Below are 26948 nucleotides of genomic sequence, written 5' to 3'. Positions count from 1 at the left end.
CAAAGCACGACATCATACAGTCCAGAAAGATGAGTGAACCCGTTTAATGTATGAATATATCTCAGGATATGTCATACTACAGGGGTAAGATTTACTGCAAAGTTTTGCATATCATGTAACATTTTAATAAAGAGGTGCACTGCAGAAAAAAAAAACTGTTCACATTTCTACACGCAAACGGCAAGTATTCTTAAGGTCAGTGTGGTCAGCAAATCTGGTAAAAATACCAATATGTCAGCTGTTGATTCTGTACTACATAAAGTACTAAAGTACTACCTAGGTCACTTTACTTCATGTTAATTAATGTTCATGACCAGCTGCATGTAATATCCTTTTCTTGACACGATAAAAACAGTTTGTTTTACAACAGTGACTTTAACTAACAACACACCGCCAAAGAAAAGTCATCAGTGATGATCTGAGAAATACCAAATGTAGATTTACAAATTAATGTGTCTCTTGGAGTAATAAAAAAACACACACACACACACACAAAAACTATGATTATCAATTTAAACAGATAATGGTGACACATTGAAAAGTTTTGATGGTTTAATTTTCTTTTAGCATACTGTCTGAATGTATTCATGGCATATGTACAGTATGCAAATAGTTAAACAAGCATTTATTCATCCAATCTTTATTTATGCAGGTAAATCCCATTGAGCCTTGGGGACTCATTTACAAGAGAGACCTGCAGCATGTGCACTGGATGTAAAGTAAAGTAACAGTGCTATGTGTTGTCATTATTGCATGTTGTGAAATTAGTTCTTTGCATTTAACCCATCACGCATCACATGTGAGATGCACCCAGGTGGAGCAGTGTGCAGCTATGTAGGTGCACGGGGAGCAATTAGGGATTGGGTGTCTTGCTCAAAGACATCACGACATGTGGGCATGGCCGGGAGTCGAACTGTGACTTTCTGGTCCCAAGTTGGATGTCCTACGTCTATCCTATCTCTGCCCCATCTCAGATGTGTTTACCAAATTTAAAATGGGTCATTGACTGAAGCAATAAATGTTAAAATGTAAACTTTAATGATTTGGGGAGCAAAGCATATTGAGGAAAAATATATTATGGTAAATGGACTGTACTTATATAGCACCTTTCTATCTTATTGAGATACTCAAAGCGCTTTACATTACAACCTGTGTCCTCATTTACCCATTCATACAACACTCTACCAGATCTCTACAAAGCTAATTGAACAACTCATTCTAAAGAGACTAATCAGAGCTTTATCACATTCATACACTGATGGGACACACATCGGAGGCAATGAGGGATTCAGTGTCTTGCCCAGGACACTTCGGCATGTGACTGCTGTGGGGTTCGAACCCCCAACTCTTGCATTGGAGGACGACTGCTCTAACCACTCAGCCACAGCCGCCCCAGTTGTATATAAGAATACAACTATGTTGAAAAAAAAAAGTTTAGTAACTAAATATTTATGAGGGAGCATTAGTGTAAATATTCAAGGTTCAAGGTGACTTTATTGTCATTTGCATCCACATAGTACCTGAGGGGGAACAAAACTGTGTACCCAAGGTTCCAGTTACACCCAAAAATAGCAATAACATAAAGTATATTAAAGAAAAGAAGAAACAGTGTACAAGGATCTAAGATATAAGCTAAACAATAATAACATACTATAAAAAGGTGTATTAAACAGCAGCCTGAACATAATAATAATGTGTATGTATTGTCATCATGTTCCCATACAATGGCGAAATAGGCTCTCTTAATTTAACCCATCCACCACCAGGTGGAGCAGTGGGCAGCTATTGAGAGTGACTGGGGAGCAACTGGGGATGGGGTGTCCTGCTCAGAGGCACCATGAGGTGAGCAATGACTGGGGATCGAACCCATGACCTTTGTGTCCCAAGTCAGCAGCCCTGCCTATACACCATCTCGGACCCCATGAGTCTGTTGTGAGCAGATGGGTATGAATATAGCAGCTTAAGGTAAGAAATCAGCAGCATGGACAATCAGCAGCACAGATAATGTGTCAAATCTCCAACTAAAATAGCATTGCAGTGATTTTTCTGGTTAGGGATTCATGACTCTAACAGCTTCAGGGTAATTTGTTCCTCAATCTAGTGGTTCTACACTTAATGCTCCTCAACCTCCTGCCGAAGGAGGCTTCATAAACTCAAACAGTCAGCTATATAAAATTGATATTTTAACAATACTCCTTTTAACTCCTCCCTGGGCTGCCACCTTACCATGGAGAGGGGTTTGAGTGCCCCACTGATCCTAGGAGCTATGTTGTCAGGGGCTTCATGCCCCTAGCAGGGTCACCCAAGGCAGACAGGTCTTAGGTGAGGGACCAGACAACGTGCAGCCCACAGATCCCTATGATAAGCAAAATGAATGGAATCAATGTTCCCTTGCCCGGACGTGGGTCACCGGGGCCCCACTCTGGAGCCGGGCCTGGAGGTGGGGCACGTTGGCGAGTGCCTGGTGGCCGGGCTTTTACCCATGGAGCCCGGCCGGGTACAGCCCGATGAGGAGATGTGGGTCCCCCTTCCCATGGGCTCACCACCTGTGGGAGGGCCAAAGGGGTCGGGTGCAATGTGGGATGAGTGGTGGCTGAGGGTGGGGACCCTGGCGGTCTGATCCTCGGCTACAGAAGCTGGCTATTGGGACGTGGAATGTCACCTCTCTGGTGGGGAAGGAGCCTAAGCTGGTGAAGTTGAGAGGTTCCGGCTAGAAATAGTCGGACTCACCTCAACACATGGCTCTGGAACCAGTTTCCTTGAGAGGGGTAGGACAATCTTCCACTCTGGAGTTGCCCCTGGCGAGAGGCGCCGAGCAGGAGTAGGCATACTTGTTGCCCCCATCTTGGTTCCTGTACATTGGTGTTCACCCCGGTGAACGAGAGGGTAGCCTCCCTCCAACTACGTGTGGGGGAATGGGTTCTGACTGTTGTTTGTGCTTATGCGCCAAACAGCAGCTCAGATTGCCCACCCTTTTTGGAGTCCTTAGAGGGGGTACTAGAGAGTGCACCTCCTGGGGGCTCCCTTGTTCTACTGGAGGACTTCAACGCTCACGTGGGCAATGACAGTGAGACCTGGAGGGATGTGGTTGGGAGGAATGGCCCCCCGGATCTGAACCCGAGTGGTGTTCTATTGTTGGACTTCTGTGGTGGTCATGGATTGTCCATAACGAACACCATGTTCAAGCATAAGGGTGTCCATATGTGCTCTTGGCACTAGGACACCTTAGACCGCAGTTCGATGATCGACTTTGTTGTTGTCTCATCTGATCTGTGGCCACATGTCTTGGACACTCGGGTAAAGAGAGGGGCGGAGCTGTCCACTGACCAGTACCTGGTGGTGAGTCAGCTCCGATGGTGGGGGAGGATGCCGGTCAGACCTGGCAGACCCAAATGTATTGTGAGGGTCTGCTGGGAACGTCTGGCAGAATCTCCCGTGAGACGAGCTTTAACTTCCACCTCCGAGAAAGCTACGAACACGTTCTGGGGGAGGCGGGGGGCATTGAGTCCGAGTGGGCCATGTTCCATGCCTCTATTGTCGAGATGGCTTATCAGAGCTGTGGCCGCAAGGTTGTCAGTGCCTGTCATGGTGGTAACCCTCGAACACCGGTGGTGAGGGATGCTGTCAGGCTGAAGAAGGAGTCCTATCGGGCCTTTTTGGCCTGTGGGAACCCGGCAGTAGCTGATGGGTACCGGCAGTCCAAGCGGTATGCAGCTTGGGTGGTCACTGAGGCAAAAACCCGGGCGTGGGAGGAGTTCAGAGAGGCCAAGGAGAATGACTTCCATACGGCTTCGAGGCAATTCTGGTCCATCATCTGGCGTCTCAGGGGGGAAAAGTGGTATGCCACCAACACTATTTATATTGGAGGTAGTGTTCTGCTGACCTCAACTCGGGATGTCGTGGTTCGGTGGGCAGATTACTTCAAAGACCTCCTCAATCCCACCGGCACGTCTTCCACTGAGGAAGCGGAGCCTGGGGACTTTGGGTTGGGCTCTCCAATCTCTGGTGCTGAGGTCACCACGGTTATTAAAAAGCTCCTCAGCGGCAGGGCCCCAGGGGTGGATGAGATTTGCCCGGAGTTCCTTGAGGTGCTGGATGTTGTGGGGTTGTGTTAGCATACACAACTCTGCAATATTGCATGGACATCGGGGGCAGTTCCCCTGGATTTGCAGACTGGGGTGGTGGTCCTCCTATTCAAAAAGGGGGACCGTAGAGTGTGTTCCAACAACACGGGGATCACACTTTCAAGCCTCCCTGGTAAGGTCTATTCGGGGGTTCTGGAGAGGAGAGTCCGTCGGATAGTCGAACCTCAGATTGAGGAGGAGCAGTGCGGTTTTCGTCCTGGTCATGGAGCAGTGGACCAGCTCTACACTCCCAGCAGGGTCCTGGAGGGTGTGTGAGAGTTTGCCCAACCAGTCTACATGTGCTTTGTGGACTTGGAGAAAGCATTCGACCGTGTCCCTCGGGGAGCCCTGTGGGAGGTACTCCAGGAGTATTGGGTACCAGGCCCTTTGATATGGGCTGTTAGGTCCCAGTACGACCAGTGTCAGAGCTTGGTCCGCATTGCCGGCAGTAAGACTGGCTCGTTCCCAGTGAGAGTTGGACTCCGCCAAGGTTGTCCTTTGTCACCGATTCTGTTCATAACTTTTATGGACAGAATTTCTAGGCACAGCCAAGATGTTGAGGGGATCTGTTTTGGTGGCCTTAGGATCGCTTCTCTGTTTTTTGCAGATGATGTGGTCCTTTTGGCTTCATCAAGTTGTGATCTACAGCTTTTGCTGGAGCGGTTCGCAGCAGAGTGTGACGCGGCCGGAATGAGGATCAGTTCCTCTAAATCCGAGGCCATGGTCTTGAGCCGGAAAAGGATAGAGTGCCCTCTCCGAGTCAGGGAGGAGGTCCTGCCCCAGGTGGAGGAGTTCAAATATCTTGGGGTCTTGTTCACAAATGAGAGAAAAATGGAGCGTGAGATCGATAGGTGGATAGGTGCAGCGTCGGCAGAGAAGCGGGTGCTGTACCGGTCTGTTATGGTGAAGAGAGAGCCGAGTCAAAAGGCGTAGCTCTAAATTTACCAGTCAATCTACGTTCCTACCCTCATCTCTGGTTATGAGCTTTGGGTTGTGACCGAAAGAACGAGATCACGGATACAGGCGGCCGAAATGAGTGTTCTAAGCAGGGTGTCTGGGCTCTCCCCTAGAGATAGGGTGAGAAGCTCGGTCATCCGGGACGGACTCAGAGTAGAGCCGCTACTTATCCATATGGAGATGAGCCAGTTGAGGTGGCTCGGGCATATGGTTAGTGAATGGTATTTGTGAGGGAGTCTCCAAATACCTTCAAAATACTCTGGGAGTATTTAACATTTGCAGGGGGGTTCTTGATTTCCATGCATTAGTCACAGAGGCTCACAGTCTTGCTACTGGAGATTTGAACATGTTTACAACACTTGTGCAACAATTTTTTCCTCTCAGAATAAAAGTTGTTGCATGCATCTACATGTTTCTGTAAATTTTAGTGGGCTAGTGCTGCATTTTAAAAATCTGCATGTATAGAGTAGAAAACATTTGGAGGTACAGGTCTGAACGGCCAGGCTGAAAAATCACTCAGTGATAAGTAAAAAATATTTTAAAATAAGTCTAATCTCAATTCAAAAAATGCCAAGGTGAGTAAAAAGCAAGTTAAGGCCGGTACCATGTTGGCTATGAAATTTTGTGTCTGACCTGTCTGCTGTGCACACAAAAGCCTGTTGGGATTTTCCAAAAATGGCTGCTCGAAATGCAACACCACTCAGCTCACTGGTTGCTTGGTCCTGCACAAACTAAATTCAGTAAAACATTAATACAAATTTGCCTTTTTTTTACTTTCTCACTATTTTGTCACCAAGTAATCTCCAATAGTCACAGCCCAGTGAGCAGCCAAAAGAATGTTGATGGCCAGAAGCATCTCCTTGTTGAGCAATTTGTCAATAATTATTTGCCAAAATGACCAAATAAAAATTAAAATATTTCCCATAGAATATTTTTAGTTTTTAATGTCTTCAGCATAATCTACACTTGAGCTGTTACACTCTTAATTTCATAAGGATTATGGCTGATGAGAGATAAAAATAACTTATCATTCACTGACACTACCTTTTAAACAGATTCACATGGTTTGACCTAAATTCATGACATTCTCGATGTTTTTATTTTTTTAATCTGTTTTGTAGTCTTTGAGTATGAAATATGTTTTTGAGAAGATTTTATCTTAAAACATTAAGTACTGGACTCGAGTGTATGGGCTGCATTCAAAGAAAAATGTCCAAAATGAAATAAGCTTCTTACAAATCTAGTGAGACCTAAATTGTAATATAAATGCATCGTGACAGCCAGTCTTTCCTTGCTCCAGCAGAAGTCACTGGCGATAGCGCCAACTGAATTAGAGCACAGATTGCCTCGAGTCACTGAATGAAACATAAATCTCAAATGACACCTCCTTAAATCACATAATCTGTTACAAGTTATTCATCATCGGCTGCTTAATATCTTTATATGCACACAAAGGCGTGGAGAAAGTAGCATGGTGAGTGTCTGAATTCTTTGTATAACATGACAACAAAGAGGAATTGTTATGCCACAACTAAAAAAAAAAATATTTGAGTGGATCTGATAAAAGTTCAAATACAGACTTTGGCAACAAAAGCAAAGAGTACAAGTGCATAGATCTAGATGCTATTCTCCATAAAAGACATTTAAGGCTATACCTTTACAAAGACTAACAAAGTTCTTCCACAATTTGTTTGCATTGTGAATATGTGCTGGGGATCAGTTTTAGCTACTACTACTACACCAAATTATAGGTCAATACATGTAAAAATAAACTGTTTGTGTTTGTTTTCTAAATTTTTGTTTTCTTTAAAATGTCTTCAGTTAATCCAAAATACTGCTGCCAAAGTCTTAACTGGAGTTAGTAGGAGAGATCATATTTCTCCAGTTTTAGCTTCTCTCCAATGGTTCCCTGTCAAATCCAGAATTAAATGAAAAATCTTACAACTAACCTACAAAGCTCCCAACAACCTAGCTTTATCTTATAGTATAGATCTTATTGTTCCATATTTTCCTAACAGAACACCACACTCTCAGACTGCAGGTTTACTTGTGGTTCCTAGAGTTTCCAAAAGCAGAATGGGAGGCAGATCTTTCAGTTATCAGGCTCCTCTCTTGTAGAACCAACTTCCAGTTTCTGTCCGTGAGGCTGACACTTTGTCCAGTTTTCAGACTGGGCTTAAAACTTTCCTTTTGATTAATCCTATAATTAAGGTTGGCTTGTTATGCTGCCATAGGCTAATCTACGACAAATTGACTCATTTTCTTAAATGATTTATTGAAATTGAATAACAATGTTCGGTCAGGTCATCTGGACAGTTTCTTTTTTTTTTTCTTTTTTGATGAGACGTTTCATCCCTCATCCAAAGGATTTCTTAAATTTGAGGAGCCACCAAACAAACTGACTCCCACAAACAACATACTCCATAGTGGGGAAAAAAACAGTTTGCTGGAGCTAAGATGGCCCCCGGGGCCTGCTCTCTCCCCCATCAACTCCTCTGAGACAGTCATACCAAAGTGGTTCAAAACACCAAAGTTCATGCTCAATAATCCAGGTAAAAATCCAACAATGTTCAGTCAGGTCATCTGGATGGTTTATGTTCTTTTCTTTTTTTTTTTTTTTTTTTTTGCTGAGACGTTTCATCCTTCATCTAAAGGACTTCTTCAATCTGAGGAGCCCAACAAACAGATTCCCAACTGATTACTTTGGTGTTGTGAATTTGTTTGTTTGGTGGCTCATCACCTCTTCAACTCCTCCTATGGGCTTGAAGGTCATGTTTTGTGGAATGAGAAAACAATTTGTAAAAAAAAAAAAAAAAAAAAAAAAAGCTACAGACCATTTGCTCTCGGTGAAGGCAGACACTTTTTTCTTCCTCCCGCCCCTTCCCCTGCTTTTGCTCTTTGTCCTGTGAATGTTTTGGAGCCTCTCTGTGCATACTTTCCGAATTGTAAGTCATGGATCTGGTCAGCTGGTCTTTCAACACAATTGATCAAATTTTCTCGATGAGAAGACAGGGCGAAGGAGAGCACTTGTGCACCGATGGGACACTTGCAGCCGGATACCCGATAGATTCCTGGGGCAGTGGAAGCTCGTGTGTCTGTCCATATTGTTGGTCGAGGACGTTGAAGATGTATACTTGTACATAATTGGATTTATGATAACAGGATTTCTGCTTTTTGGAGTTGGTAGTTACCATATCGACAAATTCGGAAAACATTGGCAGCTGTTCTGGCCATTGTGAAGCTGCCTGGACTGTGTGAAGGGATGTGCCGTGCTGTGAACACTCAGATTCAGATGCTGTGTGAGCTGAGCCGTAAGCTGGATGCGATTCTTGCTGAGAATCACAGGCTACTTGTGGCTCCTGAATCTCGCTGGTGGGAAGGAATTGATCGTGGAGAAGTTGCAAGCTTGCCTCGGCGGAATTGACCACAAATTTGGCTGTTTGGAGTCACCATTGAGATGTACCAGTGAGACTGTTAGGTAGACGGAAATTAACCAAGTTGACCTGACCCAAAACAACTGATGTTATCTGAATCCGACTCCCCCGTGTCAGCCTTAGAAGGCTGACTATCTCAAATTTTCCTGGATGTTATGTGAACAAGATGTTCTGCTCCCCCTACCTGTTCCCTTCCCCAAGGACATCAGTGTAAGAGCTCCGCCGAAGCCGGCTGATAAACGCATCATCACTTATCATGGACTATGGCTGAGGGGGATATCTGGGCAAGTGTTCACAGACTTACTTACAAATGCACACGTGCATACACTCACTTGCATAGCTATAAACACACTCCCCTCAAACTCACCGCCTTTGCTGGCCTTCCTCCTTTTGCACCCCTGGTGCAGTAACCTAGGTCAGATGCAAGGCACCAGGTGGCTGCGTCACTCACTGGGTGGCCTGTGCTGTGAGCCCCCCATCCCACTCCACATGCATATGTCTTATTATGTCATCTCTGTATGTTGCCTTTTTGTGCTGAGGTTTTTTTGCAACCTCACACAATGTCCTATTAGGGGCACAATGTGAGGGGTTTTTTTTTTTTTTTTTTTACTTCCTCTTTCCTCGTGGTTCCCTTTTCCTTATCTAACGAAAAGGGCAGCACCTCCCTTGATGGCTGCAGCCCCAGGCACCCATCTACCCATGTCTTATGTTATTTGGTTTTCTTTTTGTTGCTTTCTTTGGACAACTGTACTAAAATGAAATTTGGTTGTGCTTCTTGTGCAATGACAATAAAAAGCATTCCGATTCTGATTTATGGCCACAAACCCCGTTTTCGAGAAACCACAAAATTTATATGGCCATGTGATATGCCTAGACTTACATCACGGACCTAATCAAATCAAAAGAAAATGAGCCAACACTACTGACACCAGTCAGACTAATGTAAGTAGTCACAGTGACTGACAGAATAATGCCCTCCCAAACATTAAAAAAATCAACTTCTAGATTTGTGAGAAACAAAATGCAAGTGTTATAGTGATGACATATACTATTTAAAATGTATTACATTGAAAACAACACTAAAACCTGGAGTTAGATGGGATTTTATGCTTAAACAATTCATCAGTCACTGGTTAAACAAACAAAACCTTTCGTTGTCCAACATGCAGCCACACACAAAAATGGAAGTCAGCATGTTGCCTATTTTTGACCAAATAATTTGAGAAAACTATACTTTTAAGCAATATAAGAAAAAAACTAGAACTAGTCTCAGGAAGCACGGTGACGCAGTTAGTAGAGCTGCCACCTCTCAGTAAGAAGGATGCCGGATTGAATCCCAGCCAGGAGCCTTTCTGGGTGGAGTTTGCATGTTCTCTCCGTGCATGCGTGAGTTTTCTCCAGGTACTCCAGTTTCCTCCCACAGACCAAAAACATGCATGTTAGACTGATTGATAACTCTAAATTGTCTCTAGGTGTCAGTGAGAGAGTGAATGGTTGTTTGGCTTGTATGTCTCTATGTGTCCCTGTGATGGGAGGGAGACTTGTCCAGGGTGTCCCCCACTTCTCACACCATAACTACTGGATGTGGGCATCAATGACCCCCAAGAAGAGCTTACGTTTGTATTGTGCGCCGTTTGGAATCTGAGCAGAGCCGCAAAAATCTCTGCTCACCATTCGGAAGTGAAGGAGCAGGGTGGGGTGTGAGGAATTTGGTAGGCAGTGCGCTTGGTTATGTTGACAGGGCAAGGTACCCTACTTGAATAATGGTAGAAGAAACACTGAATTGTGCAGCACCATGTTTGGAAAAACCAAATACACCGAATCTGCACAATAACTTGATCCCAACTATTTAGCATAGTGGTAGAGGGCTAAATGTTGGGCTTGTTTTGCAGCATCAAGACCCAGGTACCTTTCAGACATTGGGCCAACCTTTAACTCCTTTGTATACCGATGTATTCTCAAGTCCAAGGTGAGATCTATTATGACACACTTGAGTTTCAAAATACCAAACTGCCACACATCTCCAGCTCAGCACCACAATCTCTGCCACTTTACTCTTCCTCTACAATATAAACATATTATTCGCACATACAAACCAGTTCTGCTTTTGCACATTCTCAAAGACGCACCCACACAAAAGTGCAAACCATCTGTTTGTAGGCTTGTGCAAATGCATTAGCAGTACCTGACTGAACTGAACTGCATGTTTACCCTCAAACAAACAGAAATGAGCAGACTGTTACAGAGACAAACTGCTGAATATTATGAGACATGTAAATGGGAAAAAGTGAGTGAACTGATACAAGTACTTTTGTGAAGATGGGTAAAAAAAATAAACACGTGAAGAGAAACAGTTGGTATGTTAGATCTACAGCTAGTTAGTTACCTTCTAGAAGCCGGATTCCAAAAAAGTTGGGACACTAAACAAATTGTGAATAAAAACTGAATGCAATGATGTGGAGGTGCCAACATCTAATATTTTATTCAGAATAGAACACAAATCACAGATCAAAAGTTTAAACTGAGAGAATGTATCATTTTAAGGGAAAAATCTGTTGTTTCCAAATTTCATGGCATCAACAAATCCCAAAAAAGTTGGGACAAGTCCATTTTTACCACTGTGTGGCAACCCCCCTTCTTCTTACAACACTCAACAGACGTCTGGGGACAGAGGAGACCAGTTTCTCAAGTTTAGAAATAGGAATGCTCTCCCATTCATGTCTAATACAGGCCTCTAACTGTTCAATCGTCTTGGGCCTTCTTTGTCTCACCTTCCTCTTTATGATGCACCAAATGTTCTCTATAGGTGAAAGATCTGGACTGCAGGCTGGCCATTTCAGTACCCGGATCCTTCTCCTACGTAGCCATGATGTTGTGATTGCTGCAGAATGTGGTCTGGCATTATCGTGTTGAAAAATGCAGGGTCTTCCCTGAAAGAGATGACGTCTAGATGGGAGCATATGTTGTTCTAGAACCTGAACATAGTTCTCTGCATTAATGGTGCCTTTCCAGACATGCAAGCTGCCCATGCCACAAGCGCTCATGCAACCCCATACCATCAGTGATGCAGGCTTCTGAACTGAGCGTTAATAACAACTTGGGCTATACTTTTCCTCTCTGGTCCAGATGACATGGCGTCCCAGTGTTCCATAAAGAACTTCAAATCGTGACTCATCTGACCACAGAACAGTCTTCCATTTTGCCACACTCCATTTTAAATGACCCCTGGCCCAGTGCACACGTCTGAGCTTGTGGAGCTTGCTTAGAAGTGGCATCCTCTTTGCACTGTAGATCCAAAAATGTTCAATCTGGTCCTCTGGACATTCAAAAAAAACAAAAAATAAAACAAAGCAAAAAAATATAGAAACGTTTTGTCTCTCATCCAAGAGACTTCCTCAGTCTGAGGTGCTGTTTTCAGCTCAGTCTCTTAAATAGCCCCTTCGCAGAGTGGATCAACCAGTTTTGCTGCTGACAACCAAAACCAACTGATCACATGCTCAAGAAGGACCATCAGCCTAACAATGGATCATTAGCACACTGATGGCTGTTTACTATTCACAGAGGGCTGAGTGATACTAGCAATCACAGCATTGTAAGAGGGGGACAGTTGAACCCGGAGGCCTCCATCCCTGTTTAATGATGGACGGTTTCTTTTCACAAAGATGGCCTCCTTTACTCCTCTCTCAAACCATCGTTCCTCTCTGTCCAGGACGTGAACATCTTCATCCTTGAAAGAGTGACCGCTGGCCTGGAGATGAGTGTAGACCGCAGAATCCTGGCCTGATGATGTTGATCTTCTGTGCTGGGCCATCCTTTTGGCCAATGGCTGTTTAGTTTCCCCGATGTAAGACTGATCACAGCCCTCCTGACACTGAACAGCATACACAACATTACTCTGTTTGTGCCGGGGGACTGGATCTTTGGGATGAACCAGTCTTTGCCGTAATGTATTTTGGTGTTTAAAAGCCACTGGGACGTTATGTTTAGAAAATAAACGTCTCAGTTTCTCTGATACTCCCTCAACATACGGAATGACCACTGGTCTGGGTTCCTCCTTTTCACCTGATGGCTGACTGGAGTCCTGTTTGGGTTTCTTCTCTGCTTTCAAGAAGGCCCAGTTAAGATATCCACATTGCTCTAGAGCCTGTTTTGTGTAGGATTTCTCCTTCTGCCTGGCTCCCGAGTTAGTGGGGACGCTGTCTGCTCTGTGATACAGAGTCCTGACGACTCCTAACTTGTGCTCCAAAGGGTGATGGGTTTGGTTGTCAGCAGCAAACTGGTTGATCCACTCTGAGAAGGTGCTATTTAAGAGACTGAGCTGAAAACAGCACCTCAGACTGAGGAGGTCTCTTGGATGAGAGACGAAATGTTTCTATATTTTTTTGCTTTGTTTTATTTTTTGTTTTTTTTGAATGTCCAGAGGACCAGATTGAACTTTTTTGGATTTTTCTACCTGGATTATTGAGCATGCATCAGGATATTTACACTGTAGAGTTTCAGCTGGCAACGGCGGATGGCACGGTGGATTGTGTTCACTGACATTGCTTTCTGGAAGTATTCCTGAGCCCATTCTCTTATTTCCTTGACAGTGGGATTCCTGTTTGAGGTACAGTGACGTTTAAGGGCCCGGAGATCACCAGCATCCAGTAGAGTTTTACGGCCTTGACCCTTACGCACAGCGATTGTTCCAGATTCTCTGAATCTTTTGATGATGTTATGCACGGTTGATGATGATAACTTAAAAGTCTTTGCTATTTTACGCTGGGTAACACCATTCTGGTATTGCTGCAGTATCTTTCTGCGCAACAATGGTGGAATTGGTGATCCTCTTACCATCTTGGCTTCTGAGAGACACTGACACTCTGAGAAGCTCTTTTTAAACCCAATCATGTTGTCAATTGACCTAATTGGTCTTCCAGCTGTTCATTTTATGCTCAATTTCCTTTTTCCAGCCACTTATTGCTTCTTGTCCCAACTTTTTTGGGATTTGTTGACACTGTGAAGTTTTGATTCAACATATTTTTCCTTTAAAATGTTACATTTACTCAGATTAAACTTTTGATCTGTCATCTATGTTATATTACGAATAAAATATTGACATTTGTCATCTCCACATCATTGCATTCAGTTTTTATTCACAATTTGTTTAGTGTCCCAACTTTTTTGGAATCCGGTTTGTACATTAAAAACTTTGTTCCCAACAATCATGTTCCACTTTTTTTATTTTATACTGAAGGTCCTGACATCTTTGAAAGAAATATGTACACACAAAAAAAGGTTTATAAACTCAATCATCCAGGTAGATAACAACAAAAATGGTTAAATCATGTCAGGTCGCAGACTGATGAAGTCCTCTGGATGGGGAATGAAATGTTTCTTCACTTAAAGAAACAGGTCTATATGACATGTCCTCACACACACTTGACTTTCTATTTATGCTCAGATAATCTACCTCCTTAACACTCTGCACCCTCCAATTACAGTCATTATTTGTTCTTCCAGTGAAACTAAAATAGGACACACCAGGGCCTAACGGGCCCAAGTGAAAAAACTATATATGAATGGGTTCAGTAGTTAAATTGCAAACTGTATGACGTTCAAACAAGCAAAGTGCCAGTGAGATTGGAGCCATGGCCCTTTTCAGTGGAGAGTCAAGCTAGCAACAGAGACATGCAAACTGTGAGGCTGAATGAGAAACTGTGTGACAGTGGAGAGGAAATGTATCACGGAGGTGTTCGAGGTGAAGGAAATGAGCAACCGGAGACCTGGAAAAAAAAAAGTGTAGCAAGGTGTCGCTGCAGGAATGTCTAACCTTTCGTAAACAGAAAAAGTGGATCAGTCTTTCAACCACAAAAATTTGTTTAGTTAAAAAAAAAGGCTTAATAAGGAAGTTAAACAGAGCAACGGTATTAATATAATTTTCATTTGCCCAGTTCCTGAATGCACCACAGCTAAACACTAATTTGCAATGGCAAGAGCAACATAAGTTGCAAAGGGAAAACTACCAGCTGTCTCTTAAACAGGGGTTATTTAACTCCAGAGTATTTCTGGGACTAGTGATTTGCTAACAGGAAACAATTGTAAATGAAAGAGTTAATGGTTGAATAATCAATTTGTAATTTCCCATGTGTTTAATTCAAATGAAAATGATTAAATGAAGCCAGTCAGGGGGCAGAGGGGGTTCCGGTTCAGCTGCCTCAGGATTCATCTCTGCTCTTTGCATATGATGTGGTTCTGTTGGCATCATCATGCCATGATCTACAGCTCTCACTGGAGCGGTTTGTAGCAGAGTGTGAAGCAGGGATTAGAACCAGCACCTCCAAATCTGAGGCCATGGTCCTCAGTTGGAAAAGGTGGATTGCTCTTTTTAGGTTGAGGGTGAGGTTTAGCCTTAAGTGGAGGAGTTTAAGTATCTCAGGGTTTTGTTCATGAGTGAGGGAAGAATGGAGCGTGAGATTGACAGACAGACTGGAGGAGCATCTGCCGTATTGTGGACTCTGTGTCGGTTCATTGTGACAAGGAAGGATGAGCTGAGCTGTAAGGTGAAACTTTCGGTTTACCGGTCAGTCTACTTTCCTACCTGCACCAATGGCCACTAACTCTGGGTAGTGACCGAAAGGACAAGAACACAAATCCAGGCGGTCAAAACGTCTGCAGGGTAGCTGTACTCTCTCGAAAAAGGGTGAGAAGTTCATCCAGAAAAGTTAAATATGGTCCTCTGAACATTCAAAAAACAAAACAAAAAAAAAATGTAGAAACGTTTTGTCTTTCATCCAAGAGACTTCCTCAGTCTGAGGTGCTGTATTCAGCTCAGTCTCTTAAATAGCACCTTCTCAGAGTGGATCAACCAGTTTGCTGCTGGCAACCAAAACCAGCTGCTCACATGATCAAGAAGGACCATCAGCCTAACAATGGATCATTAGCACACTGATGGCTGTTTACTGTTCACAGAGGGCTGAGTGATACTAGCAATCACAGCATTGTAAGAGGGGGACAATTGAACCCGGAAGCCTCCACCCCTGTTTAATGATGGACGATTTCTTTTCACAAAGATGGCCTCCTTTACTCCTCTTTCAAACCATCGTTCCTCTCTGTCCAGGATGTGAACATCTTTGTGGTATATATATATATATATATATATATATATATATATATACACACACACACACACATACACACACATATAGTGTATTCAGTTACAAAAGTAAACAGAAGAGCCTTTATTTTTTAAGATGTACAAAAAAATTAAAACTGTAAAGAAGCTTTTATTTGGTTAATAAAGAAACATGCCTATTCTTTTTATATGGGTTCTATTTGAAGGAACACTTCTGGCTAATAACCTAACGAACCTTGTTAACAGTCTTATTCAATACTTATTCAGTAGTGCTCGTCTTATAACAGCAATAACATTTATAGTGAATTTTATCATAATGTATAGGGATGTGGCTTCTATTTCATATAGGCTTCGCCCTTTAAGGCTGTCGCTGATGGGTTTATCCCGTTATGCAGAGCATAAGCACTGAAAAAAAAAATTAGTCCACGCCCACCTGCTGTGTGGGCCCCACCCGGTCCGTATAAATTACGTTAAGAGCGGGAAATCGGCTCCCATTTTTTCTTCAGCGAGCTAATATAGCACTGTCAGAAGAACAAAGAAGATAAATTGTGTAAATGACCAACCTTTGCGAAAGATGCTTGGCCCGGCAGTCGACCTCCGGTCGTCCGGTGAGTTCTCCTCCCCGAGGAGAAGATGACAGCAGTCTTATTCCAAGGTAAGCGTCGTGGAACATTTCCCAGTGACAGGTCACTACACGCTGGACAACGCCATCTTGTGTTTTTCCTCTTATCGCCGACCCTCGGGGCGAACCGGATGGTTCCTCCGGGGCAAGGCGTGCTCAGCTGCAGCCCCGCTGCTCTTTCCCTCCTGGGGAGCGTAGTGTAGGTGGAGGGGGGCTGAGTGAATGCTCACCCCATCCCACCTCGTTTCGCATCGGCGATCACACCGCTCCCGGCCGACGGCGCCCTCAGGGGTTGCCCGGCGGAACCCAGGAGGAGGCTGACATGAAGGGACCCCTTTTTTCTACGTCCCTCGCCTTTTCCCGCCAGTTCGGATGATCGGCGGAAAGGTTATTTTTCACTGGGCTCCACTCTGGCTCACCGTCTTGATCCATACGGCCTCGCGTTCCAACAGGACGTTCCACGGGCGAGGCCGCAGACGGTTCTTTCCTGGTAGATTAGAGGAGTCGGTCCCCAGTCCGCTCCCATCACCAGAGTTGAGGGATTCACCGAGCGGGGCTATTCCTCGGTAACCCCCCCTGGAGCCAAGCCTCGCGGAAGCTTCCGGAGCGAAGCTGCCCAGGTCGGAGCAGCGTCCCGTCCCTCCGGAGGAACCAGACGGCGACCACGCTCTCCAATCGAGCCCACCGACGTGTTTTCAGGCAGCCGCAGTTCTCGACAACACGTGCGCTGCTAGCATAGCATGTCCAAGGGATTGAAGGCCGCAGACCTGCCTTGGAGACGAAGATCTCCCTCTGTAAAGCAGCTGACGCCAGCTCAACATGTGTGCCTCTCCCACGGTTTGCCTTGTCGGGGACTGCAGCGCGGAGGACGATGACCCAACGATCCACCTGGCTTCGTTACTCCCCTCGCTGCCGGAGAATCTGCACAAGACCTGATGAAGCCCATCGCGGACGCGCTGTTCAGAGCAGCTTCAAACCATGCTGGCGAAGTGAAACAGTCGGAGGAGGTGCCAAAAGCTGTTCGCCACCTCATCAAGCCGCGCGGCCCACCCCGTCCCCGCTGGAGGGACCGTCGCGAGCAAGTTTTCGACTTTTCCACGGCCGCGGCTCTCGCTGAGTTCCACCACCAGCCCCGCCCGTCAGAATCCAGCCCTCTTCACTCCGGCAGCCTGCAGCTCAGCGTTTCCCCAGAGTTCGCCTGCAAGACAGCGCTCTGGGCAAACAATCGCAGAGCTCATGAGAGAGAAAGCTCTCAAATGACGGTCTCCGGAGGGTGTGTGTAAAAGTGACACGAAAGTTGAAATAAATCATCATTAATGATCCAAGTGTCTGTTTTTTAGCCAGTCTGTAAGCCCGGATGAGCTCACAGCGGCCGCACACATAAGAGCGCACTCGTGGGATGAAACAGCCCCACACACGAGCCAGTGTCCTTAAATAAAGGTTTTTAACTCACCGTCGCTCTAAGACATGACGAGTCGATCACAGAACAGCCTCCACACATGAGCCGGTGTCCTTAATTAAAGGTTTTTAACTCACCGTCGCTCTAGACATGACTAGTCGATCACAGGACAGCCTCCACACATGAGCCGGCGTCCTTAATTAAAGGTTTTTTAAACTCACCGTCGCTCTAGACATGACGAGTCGATCACAGAACAGCCTCCACATGAGCCGGTGTCCTTAAATAAAGGTTTTTTAAACTCACCGTCGCTCTAGACATGACGGGTCGATCACGGCACAACGGTAAGCGAAAATAACTCATTACCAACTAGAACTGCATGATCCTCACTCAAGCGGTGTCAACTCGCACTCGTGGGATGGAGCAGCCTCCACATGAGCCGGTGTCCTTAAATAGGGTTTTTAATTCACCGCCGCTCTTGACATGACGAGTCGAACACTAAGATGACAGCCTCCATCCAACGGTGCTGCGTTGATGCTGGCGCACACAGCTGCCGGCGCTAACCAGCTCACATCGGTATAAATGTGGTCCGCAGGCTGGTCCGGGTGGGGGTCCTTCTCTCTCAGCTTTCGGCAGCTCACCGCAGCTTAAACGTGAAGCAGCCGAAGAACCCGGTAATGAGTCCCACCTCCCTCCAGCGCGCGCCCCTCCAGCGTGAGCGGCGCGCGTCCCTCCAGAGAACAACGTGTGCTCCCGCGGGGCTAAGCAGCCTTCACTCCAACAGCACGGTGTAAATGAAGTCACGCCCTCCGCCTTTCAACGTTCGCACAGCGACGTCAAACGCGCAGCTCACCGCGTCATCAGCTGTCACACGCTTCGCCTTCAGCTCAAGTCTCGCCCGGGGTCACACAGAAAACATTCCCGCGACGCATGACGGCGGTTGAGGGACGGACTGCTGACAGCCGTACAAAACATGACGCATCATTAACGCACGTTCATCCACGAACGTTACGTAGAGTGGCTAAAACATGCTCGCCGTTTTTCAGATGGATGGACAGGGTTTATGCAAATGGTACAAGTTACAGTTTGCAACCCGAACCCCTCCATTCAGAGGAGTTATATAAACGGTCCCGTCATCATCAGACTGATTCTCTTCCCTAAATGCAGAAATCCAAGTGTTTTCTGATAAAAGTAATCTACAGAGTTCCCCAAGGGAGAGAAAACACGAGGGTTTTACTCACGGATCGGAGGGGTGAGACCGTTCTTGGATCTGTTGTTTAACATCCAGAGAACGCATACCGATCATCCTAAAACACAGAGACGAGAGTTTTTTGTTTTACCTGGATGATCTGCGGATCCTGTCACTTCAGACAGGAGGCGCTGATGCAGGATCAGGTGTTGACATCACACCTGTTAATCTGGGCTTCGCCATAAAGTGGAAGGAAGCTCGATTTTCCCGGCCCAGACATTTGTTTTCTGGAGTGGAATTAAATTCAACCACCATGAAAACTCGTTTATCACATGAGACGCCTCTAGAGGTGTTTTTGCACGTCTGCATGTGGATCCAGTAAAACAAACGACGGATGATCATTGTCTTTTCCTCTGTGGAAGCAGACCTCCGACTCTGGGGAAACACCTTGTTTTTCTATCAGAGGGAGTCCCCCTCAGCAGACCCACGTCATGGGTCAGTCTTCACGGACACGTTGCTGTCAGGCTGGGGGGGGGACATGCCTATCTCAAGCAGTAGGGGCGCTGTGGCCCCACTACACATCAGCCCACATCAATGTTTTGGAGTGTCGCACAGTACTGAATGTGATTCAACACCTTGCTCCTGTGCTACAGAATCAACACGTGTTGATTCACACAGACATCATGATGACTGCTGCGTACATAACCATCAGGGTGTGCGTTCAGCCCAGATGTTACACATTGTGCGAAAGCTACTGAGTTGGGTTCATCAAAACCTGCTTTTATTAGAGCGGTTTACATATCCGGTGTTCTGAACAGAGGGGCTGATGTGACGTCCAAGGGCGGCCCACGTTACGTGGACCGGATCCTCCATCCGGATCTGATGTTTTCAGACGCAGCAGAAGTTGGCAAAGCAGCTGTGGACCTGTTTGCGATGCGAGAAGAACGCTCAATGTCAACTACGGTTTTCCCTGAGCCCGCGAGACGATCCATCGCTGGAGGGGACGCATTTGCTCACAGTCGGTGGCCCAAAACGCTTTTTACGCGTTTCTTTTCCCCCACCTCCTCTGTTTTTTACGGTCCATGAACCGAGTTCAAGAGGAGGGATTGACAGCTCTCCTGGTGGCTCCCGGCGTGTGAACGCACTATGGTTCCCAGGCCTGCAACGTCTGTTGTTGGGTCGCCGTGGAACTGTCATGGAGGAAGGATGCTCTCCTTCAGGCAGGAGGAGCGACCAAGAGTTACCCAGAAATAGGTCAACACCGGTGGGTCTGACCGCTGAGCGGTTCCACTTAGAGGATGGGTCTCCCTCAGGAGATAGTGTGCACAATTCAAGATTCACGTGCTGCATCTACCACAGTTCTGTACACATCAAGGGGACGGCTTTTCAGCGCTGGTGTACAGAGAAGGTTTAGAGACCACTTCATGCCTTTTAGGCGGCGTGTTGTTTTTCTACAACAGCTGATGGATAGGGAGTTGGCTTTCAGTACGCTTTAACGTACGATTGCAGCCATCTCTTCCTGCCACAAAGGGTTTGGAGACAGAACAGCTTTTATCACCCGCTGATGAAGCGGTTTCTAAAAGGTGTACAGAGATGTAGGCCTGTTTCACGCCCACTTGTTCCACAGTGGGTTTAACGCTGGTCCTGCGAGCCCTGATCAAAGCTTCAATTGAGCCTCTGGATCAGGTTTCATTTAAATTCTTGTCTCTTTTAACAGCCCTGTTGCTGGTTTTAACACCCGCTAAGAGGGTAAGTATTTATCTGCCCTCTCTGTTGCTTCGTCATGCCTTAGAATTAGGCTGACGGGCAGCTCAGCTGATTTAAGACCAACCCAGCTTTTATGCCTAAAACATCACGAGCTCTTTTAAATCAAGAGTGATATCGTTGGAGGGGTTTTTTCCCCCCCACAGATCAGAAGGGGAAGCATCTGTTCATCTTCTCTGCCCGGTGCAGGCGTTGACGTGTTACGTAACGCGCACAGCTGCAATGCGTTCAAATTCAACAATTGTTTGTGCATTATAGAGATGCTTCTGCAGGTCGCCGTTATCCATCCAGCGCTTGTCACACTGGCTGTGTGAGGCCTTTTCTGAAGCCTACAGAGCATCAGATTTAGGGCCTCCTGTCAACCTCTAAGCACATTCGACCAGGGGTATCGCATCTTCGACTGCTCTGCATAATGGTATGTCAATGCAGGACATTTGCACTGCGGCTGCATGGTCAACAACCTGCTCATTTATTCGCTTTTACCTACGTGATGTAACGGCTCGTTCCATGACACATTCTGTCCTTAGTGCTCTAACAGAATGAATATTGTTGTTCTCATGGAACTCTGTTTAAGCTCACTTCTGTCTGCATGCATTACAGTGTGAGATGTTGTTATCAGTCACAGTCGTGTCTGTGTTTCTGGTTCTATTGTCACTAATCAGTTCATGATTATTGTTACCAATCAGTTCATTTGATTATTTATCAATTCATGGACATTAATCTGTTTATACTGTTCAGCTATGAACCAGTTGGTTCATGCCCCCCTCCCCCCCTCTTTTCAACTTCCTCTTCCCGTTGAAAGTTTTTCCGGGGTATTCATGCTTGTCAGAACGCATAGTTACACAACATGCGTCTGTGCATGGCACATAATTACGCGATGCGTAGTTTATGCACACGGGGAGCTGGGTGACAAGACGTTTTTTGGGCAAGCTTCCGCTTCTTACTGTGTTCGAATGGACCCAGTGAGGCGAGGACCACATCCGCTTCGCCCTTAACCCATCAGCGACAGCCTTAAAGGGCGAAGCCTATATGAAATAGAACGTTGGTTACGTACTGTAACCCCAGATTCTATGAATATAGGCGTAGCCCTTTAAGCGTCGGGCCTCACTGGCTCCTAAATGGCTGAAGAAAAAAGCTATTTTGGGAGCCGATTTCCCGCTCTTAACGTAATTTATACGGACCGGGTGGGGCCCACACAGCAGGTGGGCGTGGACTAATTTTTTTTTTCAGTGCTTATGCTCTGCATAACGGGATAAACCCATCAGCGACAGCCTTAAAGGGCTACGCCTATATTCATAGAATCTGGGGTTACAGTACGTAACCAACGATTTTGTGACTGAGGGGTCACCACTCTCTGAGCATCATCTTCTGGGTCTCGGTAAGATTTATAATTTCAATTCAATTCAGTTTATTTATACAGCACCAAGTCACAACAGAAGTCATCTCAGGGCACTGACCATAAACATTTTTTTTTCAACCTTTATTTAGACAGTTAATCCCATTGAGCCTCGAGGACTCATTTACAAGAGAGACCTGATTTCAACAAAGAAAGATGACAACAATGGACAACAGCAACAACAATAAACAATTATAAAAATGCATACAGATTTTTTTTTTTTTACAAATTAAAATAAGATGGCAAAAAAAGTAAATAAAAACAGCTAGATTATAAGGCTAAAACTAAAAACAGGAACATGTCTGTATTGGTTCTTGCCAGGAGTTCAACAGATTCTTCAAGGAAGATTCAAGGTCGAGAGCTTCAAATCTTTTTGTAAGATATTCCAGGAAACAGGAGCGGAGTAGGAGAAGGCCCTTTTGCCTAGTTCAGTCCTCACTGAGGGAACGCTGCAGGTAATAATGTCCTGAGAGCGCACGCTGTAGCTGCACTCACGCAGAGACATGTAGGAGGAGATGTATGAAGGCAGCAGACCGAGAAGTGATTTAAAGATGAAAATGTACCAGTGAGAGAGTCTGTGTGAAGTTAATGATGTCCAGTTAACCAGTGAATACAGGGTGCAGTGGTGGGTACGATAATCACAGCCAGTTATGAACCTTAGTGCACCATGATAGACAGCATCCAACATCTGCAGGGTTCTTGTAGGAGCGTTCATGTAAATAATGTCACCGTAATGAATGGAGGGAAGGAAAGTCACAGTTACAAGGCGTTTTCTAGCATTCAGAGTTAGACAGGATCTGTTTCTGAAAAAGAAACCCAGTTTAACTTTCAGTTTCTTTACTAGGTTTTCCATATGGAGCTTAAAAGAGTCGACCAAGATACCCAAATATTTATAGGGATCAACAAACTCAATAGGGACACCATTTGAGGATAAAATCAGAGGAAGAACTGCTGGGACTGACTTCCTGTTTGAAAAAAGCATCCCTTTAGTTTTATCGGCATTTAAGACAAATTTGAGGTGGAACAAATCTGAATGGATGATGTCAAATGCGGTTTGCAAAAGCTGGAGAGCCTTATCAACTGTTTTAGCTTGACAATAAACAAGTGTGTCATCAGCATAGAAATGTATGGATGCATCAAGGATGCTCTGACCTACATTCATACAAAAGCCAATTAGTAAAAGTTCTCTATCTAAGGAAGGAACAAGTCAACCACTGGCAAACACTCAGACTGACTCTGAAAAATGGAAGTTACAACAAAGACATTTTCAGCCCCCAGTGCAACAAATATTGCTTGTTTGTCAAAGTCAGTATTGTCACTGAGATCCTGCATAGGATGTAGTTTTTTTTAGAGTTCAACATGTGAGCATTGCCCCCCCCCCCACACACACACACACACACACCGACACAAAATTGGCATAAGGTGAGATGGATGAACTAATTTATCATTTCAGTTACACACCTCTGCAGCAAAAATATTTAATCATAGAGTGTTAGGTGAAGCTCTAGTTATACTGTATATATTAAAAAATATAGAGCAAAATGCATACATCAAGAAACTTCCATACAGAGCTTGCAAGACGTGTGGAGAAAAGCTGAAAACAGCTTGAACAATGAGTTAAGGTGCAAAGACTGAACATGGAGGAAAAAATGATGTTTAATTACATCACAATTCATAAAAAGAAATAGAAGACCGTACAAGCTGCTTCTCGCTAATCAATAGCAACAATAAGAGAGAAAGAGGAGGTTTCTGAGGCCATCACTCTGCACACTGCGTATGACTTACCGAAGAGCTGGCGGTGGAATATAAACTTCCCAGCTAACAGGCCAGTGATAATGGCGAGCGTCCAGCACATCACTTTCAGGACGTTCCACCCGAGGCCTGGGTACTTGTTGAACAGGAAGGAGAAGCAGTTGCCCACCACAATAATGTGGGCCTCTGTCTGACTGTGGGAGACGGGGTCCTCGGCAAAGATGAGGAAGTTGAAGAATGTGACGAGGTAGGCCACGATGAGACGCGACCACGGGTGCTGAAAGTAGTAGCGAAAACAGGCACCTATGTCCATCCTGCACCTAGAAGCCACAAAGAAAGAGAGAGGGGAAGTACATCTTTCAGTCAGATTAAATTACACTCAAATCAGCAGGCTGGATAAAAGTGAAAACATCCCTCAGGTTCAGCTTAGACATCTGAATTCCACCAAAGTATTAGGATTATTCTCAGCTCCAACAAATCTGCTGAGCAACACATTGAGAAGGCAGCAGCAGCGCACAGAAATGCAGCCGACAGAAAACAACCCCAGTTCCCCAAAGCTTCTGTCAATTGTTCTTTTGGACTAAATATGCATTTCATTTAAACAATAGAATCATTATTTGATTTTATATTTTATTTTTCCATTTTTCCTAAGCCTTAGGTTACACTGGTTACTAACATTGACCAGCTATGGCGATCAAACTTGTTCCCAGGTTTGGTGTAAAACATACAACACCAGTTCCCCAAAAGTTGGGTAAAATGTAAACAAAATTGAACGCAGTGATTGCAGTCACTGAAAGAGGTATTGGACTTGAATATGGTGGACTCTGAATACTTTGAGCTGTAAACCTCAGACTTGTAAAAGCTTTATCCTCCCAGCCTGTCAGTGCTCTCCTAAAATACTGTTGCTGCTTTAATTTATTAGAGAACACCAGCAAAGCATTGCTTGAGTAGTCCCCTAGACAATCCCCCTGCGTATATTTATTTAGTTAATTTAACAACTATTCATCCCCCACTCTGAACTTCTTCACTGTAGCTGTCTTTTGCTAAGCTGAACTTCCCAAACAAGTTCCCTGCTTCGACATCTTTTCCCAAAATATCCCACACAGCGGATATAGAATGAGGTAATGGCTCTGGAAATAGAATTGTCACAGTGGAACACCCATGTGGGATATTAAATTTCACCAGCACTGAGCTTGGCTTGACATTAAAATGCCACTCTGGGAGATACAAACCTCATGAATCCACTGACATGGAAAAAAAAAAAAAAAAAAACTATTTTATTTTTTTCCTAGATCAACCTAGATCTAAACATTAGAAAGAAAGAGCTGTCCTTCAAGGATCTACTGGGGTTGTGGTGCTCAACATGCAGGAACTGGGACCCAGGTACAGCACCTAATTTATTAAGAAGAAAGCATGTAAGTATGGCACAAAGAGCCAGTCTGAGTTAGGATGCATCTTTATATGAAATGCAATCACTGTTTCAGCAGCGAGAGATTTAGAAATAGGACTGATGTCGTTTATCATGTTTATTATCATGGTGCATTTGAGTGCAGCAGGAAATACACTTAATGGGTCATGTTTTTTCCTGTAAATGCTAAGACTAACAGATTAAATATCACTTCAGCCACCCCTTACATCACATTGGGTGACACTGCATGCTTGATCAGAATTATCTTGTAAATTACAAATGTGTGTGGAAGTGTCATGATGAACGCACCTGCTCCACGCGGGTTTCTTCAGTGGACTGCCCGGAGCAGGTGTCCACAGCTCTGCCGCCACATCACGCCCACAGCGGTGCTTTGATCATCACAAACACAAGGGATGATCCCTGCGACCTGTTGTTCGTGCACCACAAAGTCTCCCCCAAACCCCCTGTCGTCGTGCCCCGCACCGGAGTGCATCATCTCCCGCCGGTCCGGGCAGGTTTTCTCAGTCGGACCGTGAGTCCACAGGCAGGGTGTTCCCGGCGAGTGAAGCCGTCACTGTGGGTCCAGAGGGCGGTAAGAACCGCTGTGAGGTGGGTGAAGACGGTCGGGTCCACGCAAAGCGCTTAGCATCATTTTAATGCAACGATAATAACCGACACGTTTACTCACCAGCGTCAAGTGTCTGCTAGTGCTGCTATTCTGCTTCCGCTTACATTTTTCAAAATAAAAGACTACTTCCGCTCAGACCTTTCAAAATATTGATATGATTCCTTATTTTTCCCATGAAGTAAATATTTGAAGAAAGCAATTGAGGAAAAAAAATTGTTTTATAATTTATTGAGTTGTAAAAGTTTTTTTAAACAGCTCAACTTAATAAATAAACAAAAATAAATTGTACATTCAAGGATTCAAGGATCTTTCTTGTCGTTCACATCACATGTGGTGCATGAGGTGGAACGAAAATATGTACACAGGGTCCCAATTACATCCAACTGAAAATAAAATGAAAATGGAATGAAAGTATTTTAAAATACTTTTAAAAAAACAACAACAATAAAACATACATGAAGTATTTGTTTACAATATTTCAGTTGGAGGCCTTCAGTGTTTTTTTTTTTTTTTTTTTTTTTTTAAAACACAATTTTTAATTTTAAAAACAAAAAAAAATAAAAAAAAAAAAAAAAAAAAATTAAAACACAAAAAGTTTTTGCTTATTTCTATAAGAGTCCTTGTTTTTTTTTTTTGTTTTTTGTTTTTGTTTTTAATTGTTTGGTTTTTTTAGAAATACAAGTTTTCTTTTAAAACAATAACACCTAAAATATAAAGTTTCCAAAAGAAATATTATTGCTGGCATAAAGGAATAACAATTTATATATACATGTGTACGGGCAGCACGGTGGCGCAACTGGTAGAGCTGCTGCCTCTCAGGGAGCAGGTCCTTGGTTCAAACCCCAGTCCAGGGGCCTTTCTGGGTGGAGTTTGCATGTTCTCTCCATGCATGCGTGGGTTTTCTCCGGGTACTCCGGTTTCCCCCCACAGACCAAAAACATGCATGTTAGGCTGATTGGTAACTTTAAATTGTCCCTAGGTGTGAGTGAGAGAGTAAATGGTTGTTTGTCTCGTTTGTCTCTATGTGTCCCTGTGATGGACTTGCGACCTGTCCAGGGTGTCCCCCGCCCCTCGCACAGTGATTGCTGGACATGGGCACCAGCGACCCCCGTGACCCAAAATGGAATAAGCGGGTAAAGAAAATGGATGGATATATATATATAT

The 26948-nt window shown here is 44.7% G+C and overlaps 1 protein-coding gene across 1 annotated transcript in view; it reads right to left on the bottom strand.

Annotated features, from left to right (window-relative positions):
• Positions 1–24985, bottom strand: part of tmem117 (transmembrane protein 117) — a 153066-nt gene extending 128081 nt beyond the window's left edge. Inside the window, exons 1-2 of the mRNA XM_037683733.1 lie at positions 24981–24985; positions 23782–24104 (exon numbers count right to left, since the gene is read on the bottom strand). Of these exons, the coding sequence (XP_037539661.1) occupies positions 23782–24104; positions 24981–24985 (328 nt within the window). The remainder of the gene's footprint in view (positions 1–23781; positions 24105–24980) is intronic.
• Positions 24986–26948: the final 1963 nt, after the last annotated feature.

Source organism: Nematolebias whitei, chromosome 10, assembly GCF_014905685.2.
Source record: "Nematolebias whitei isolate Nwh7 chromosome 10, NemWhi1, whole genome shotgun sequence".
Taxonomy (NCBI): domain Eukaryota; kingdom Metazoa; phylum Chordata; class Actinopteri; order Cyprinodontiformes; family Rivulidae; genus Nematolebias; species Nematolebias whitei.
The sequence above is the reverse complement of the archived record's forward strand: the minus strand, read 5'-3'. Positions and strand labels throughout refer to the sequence as shown.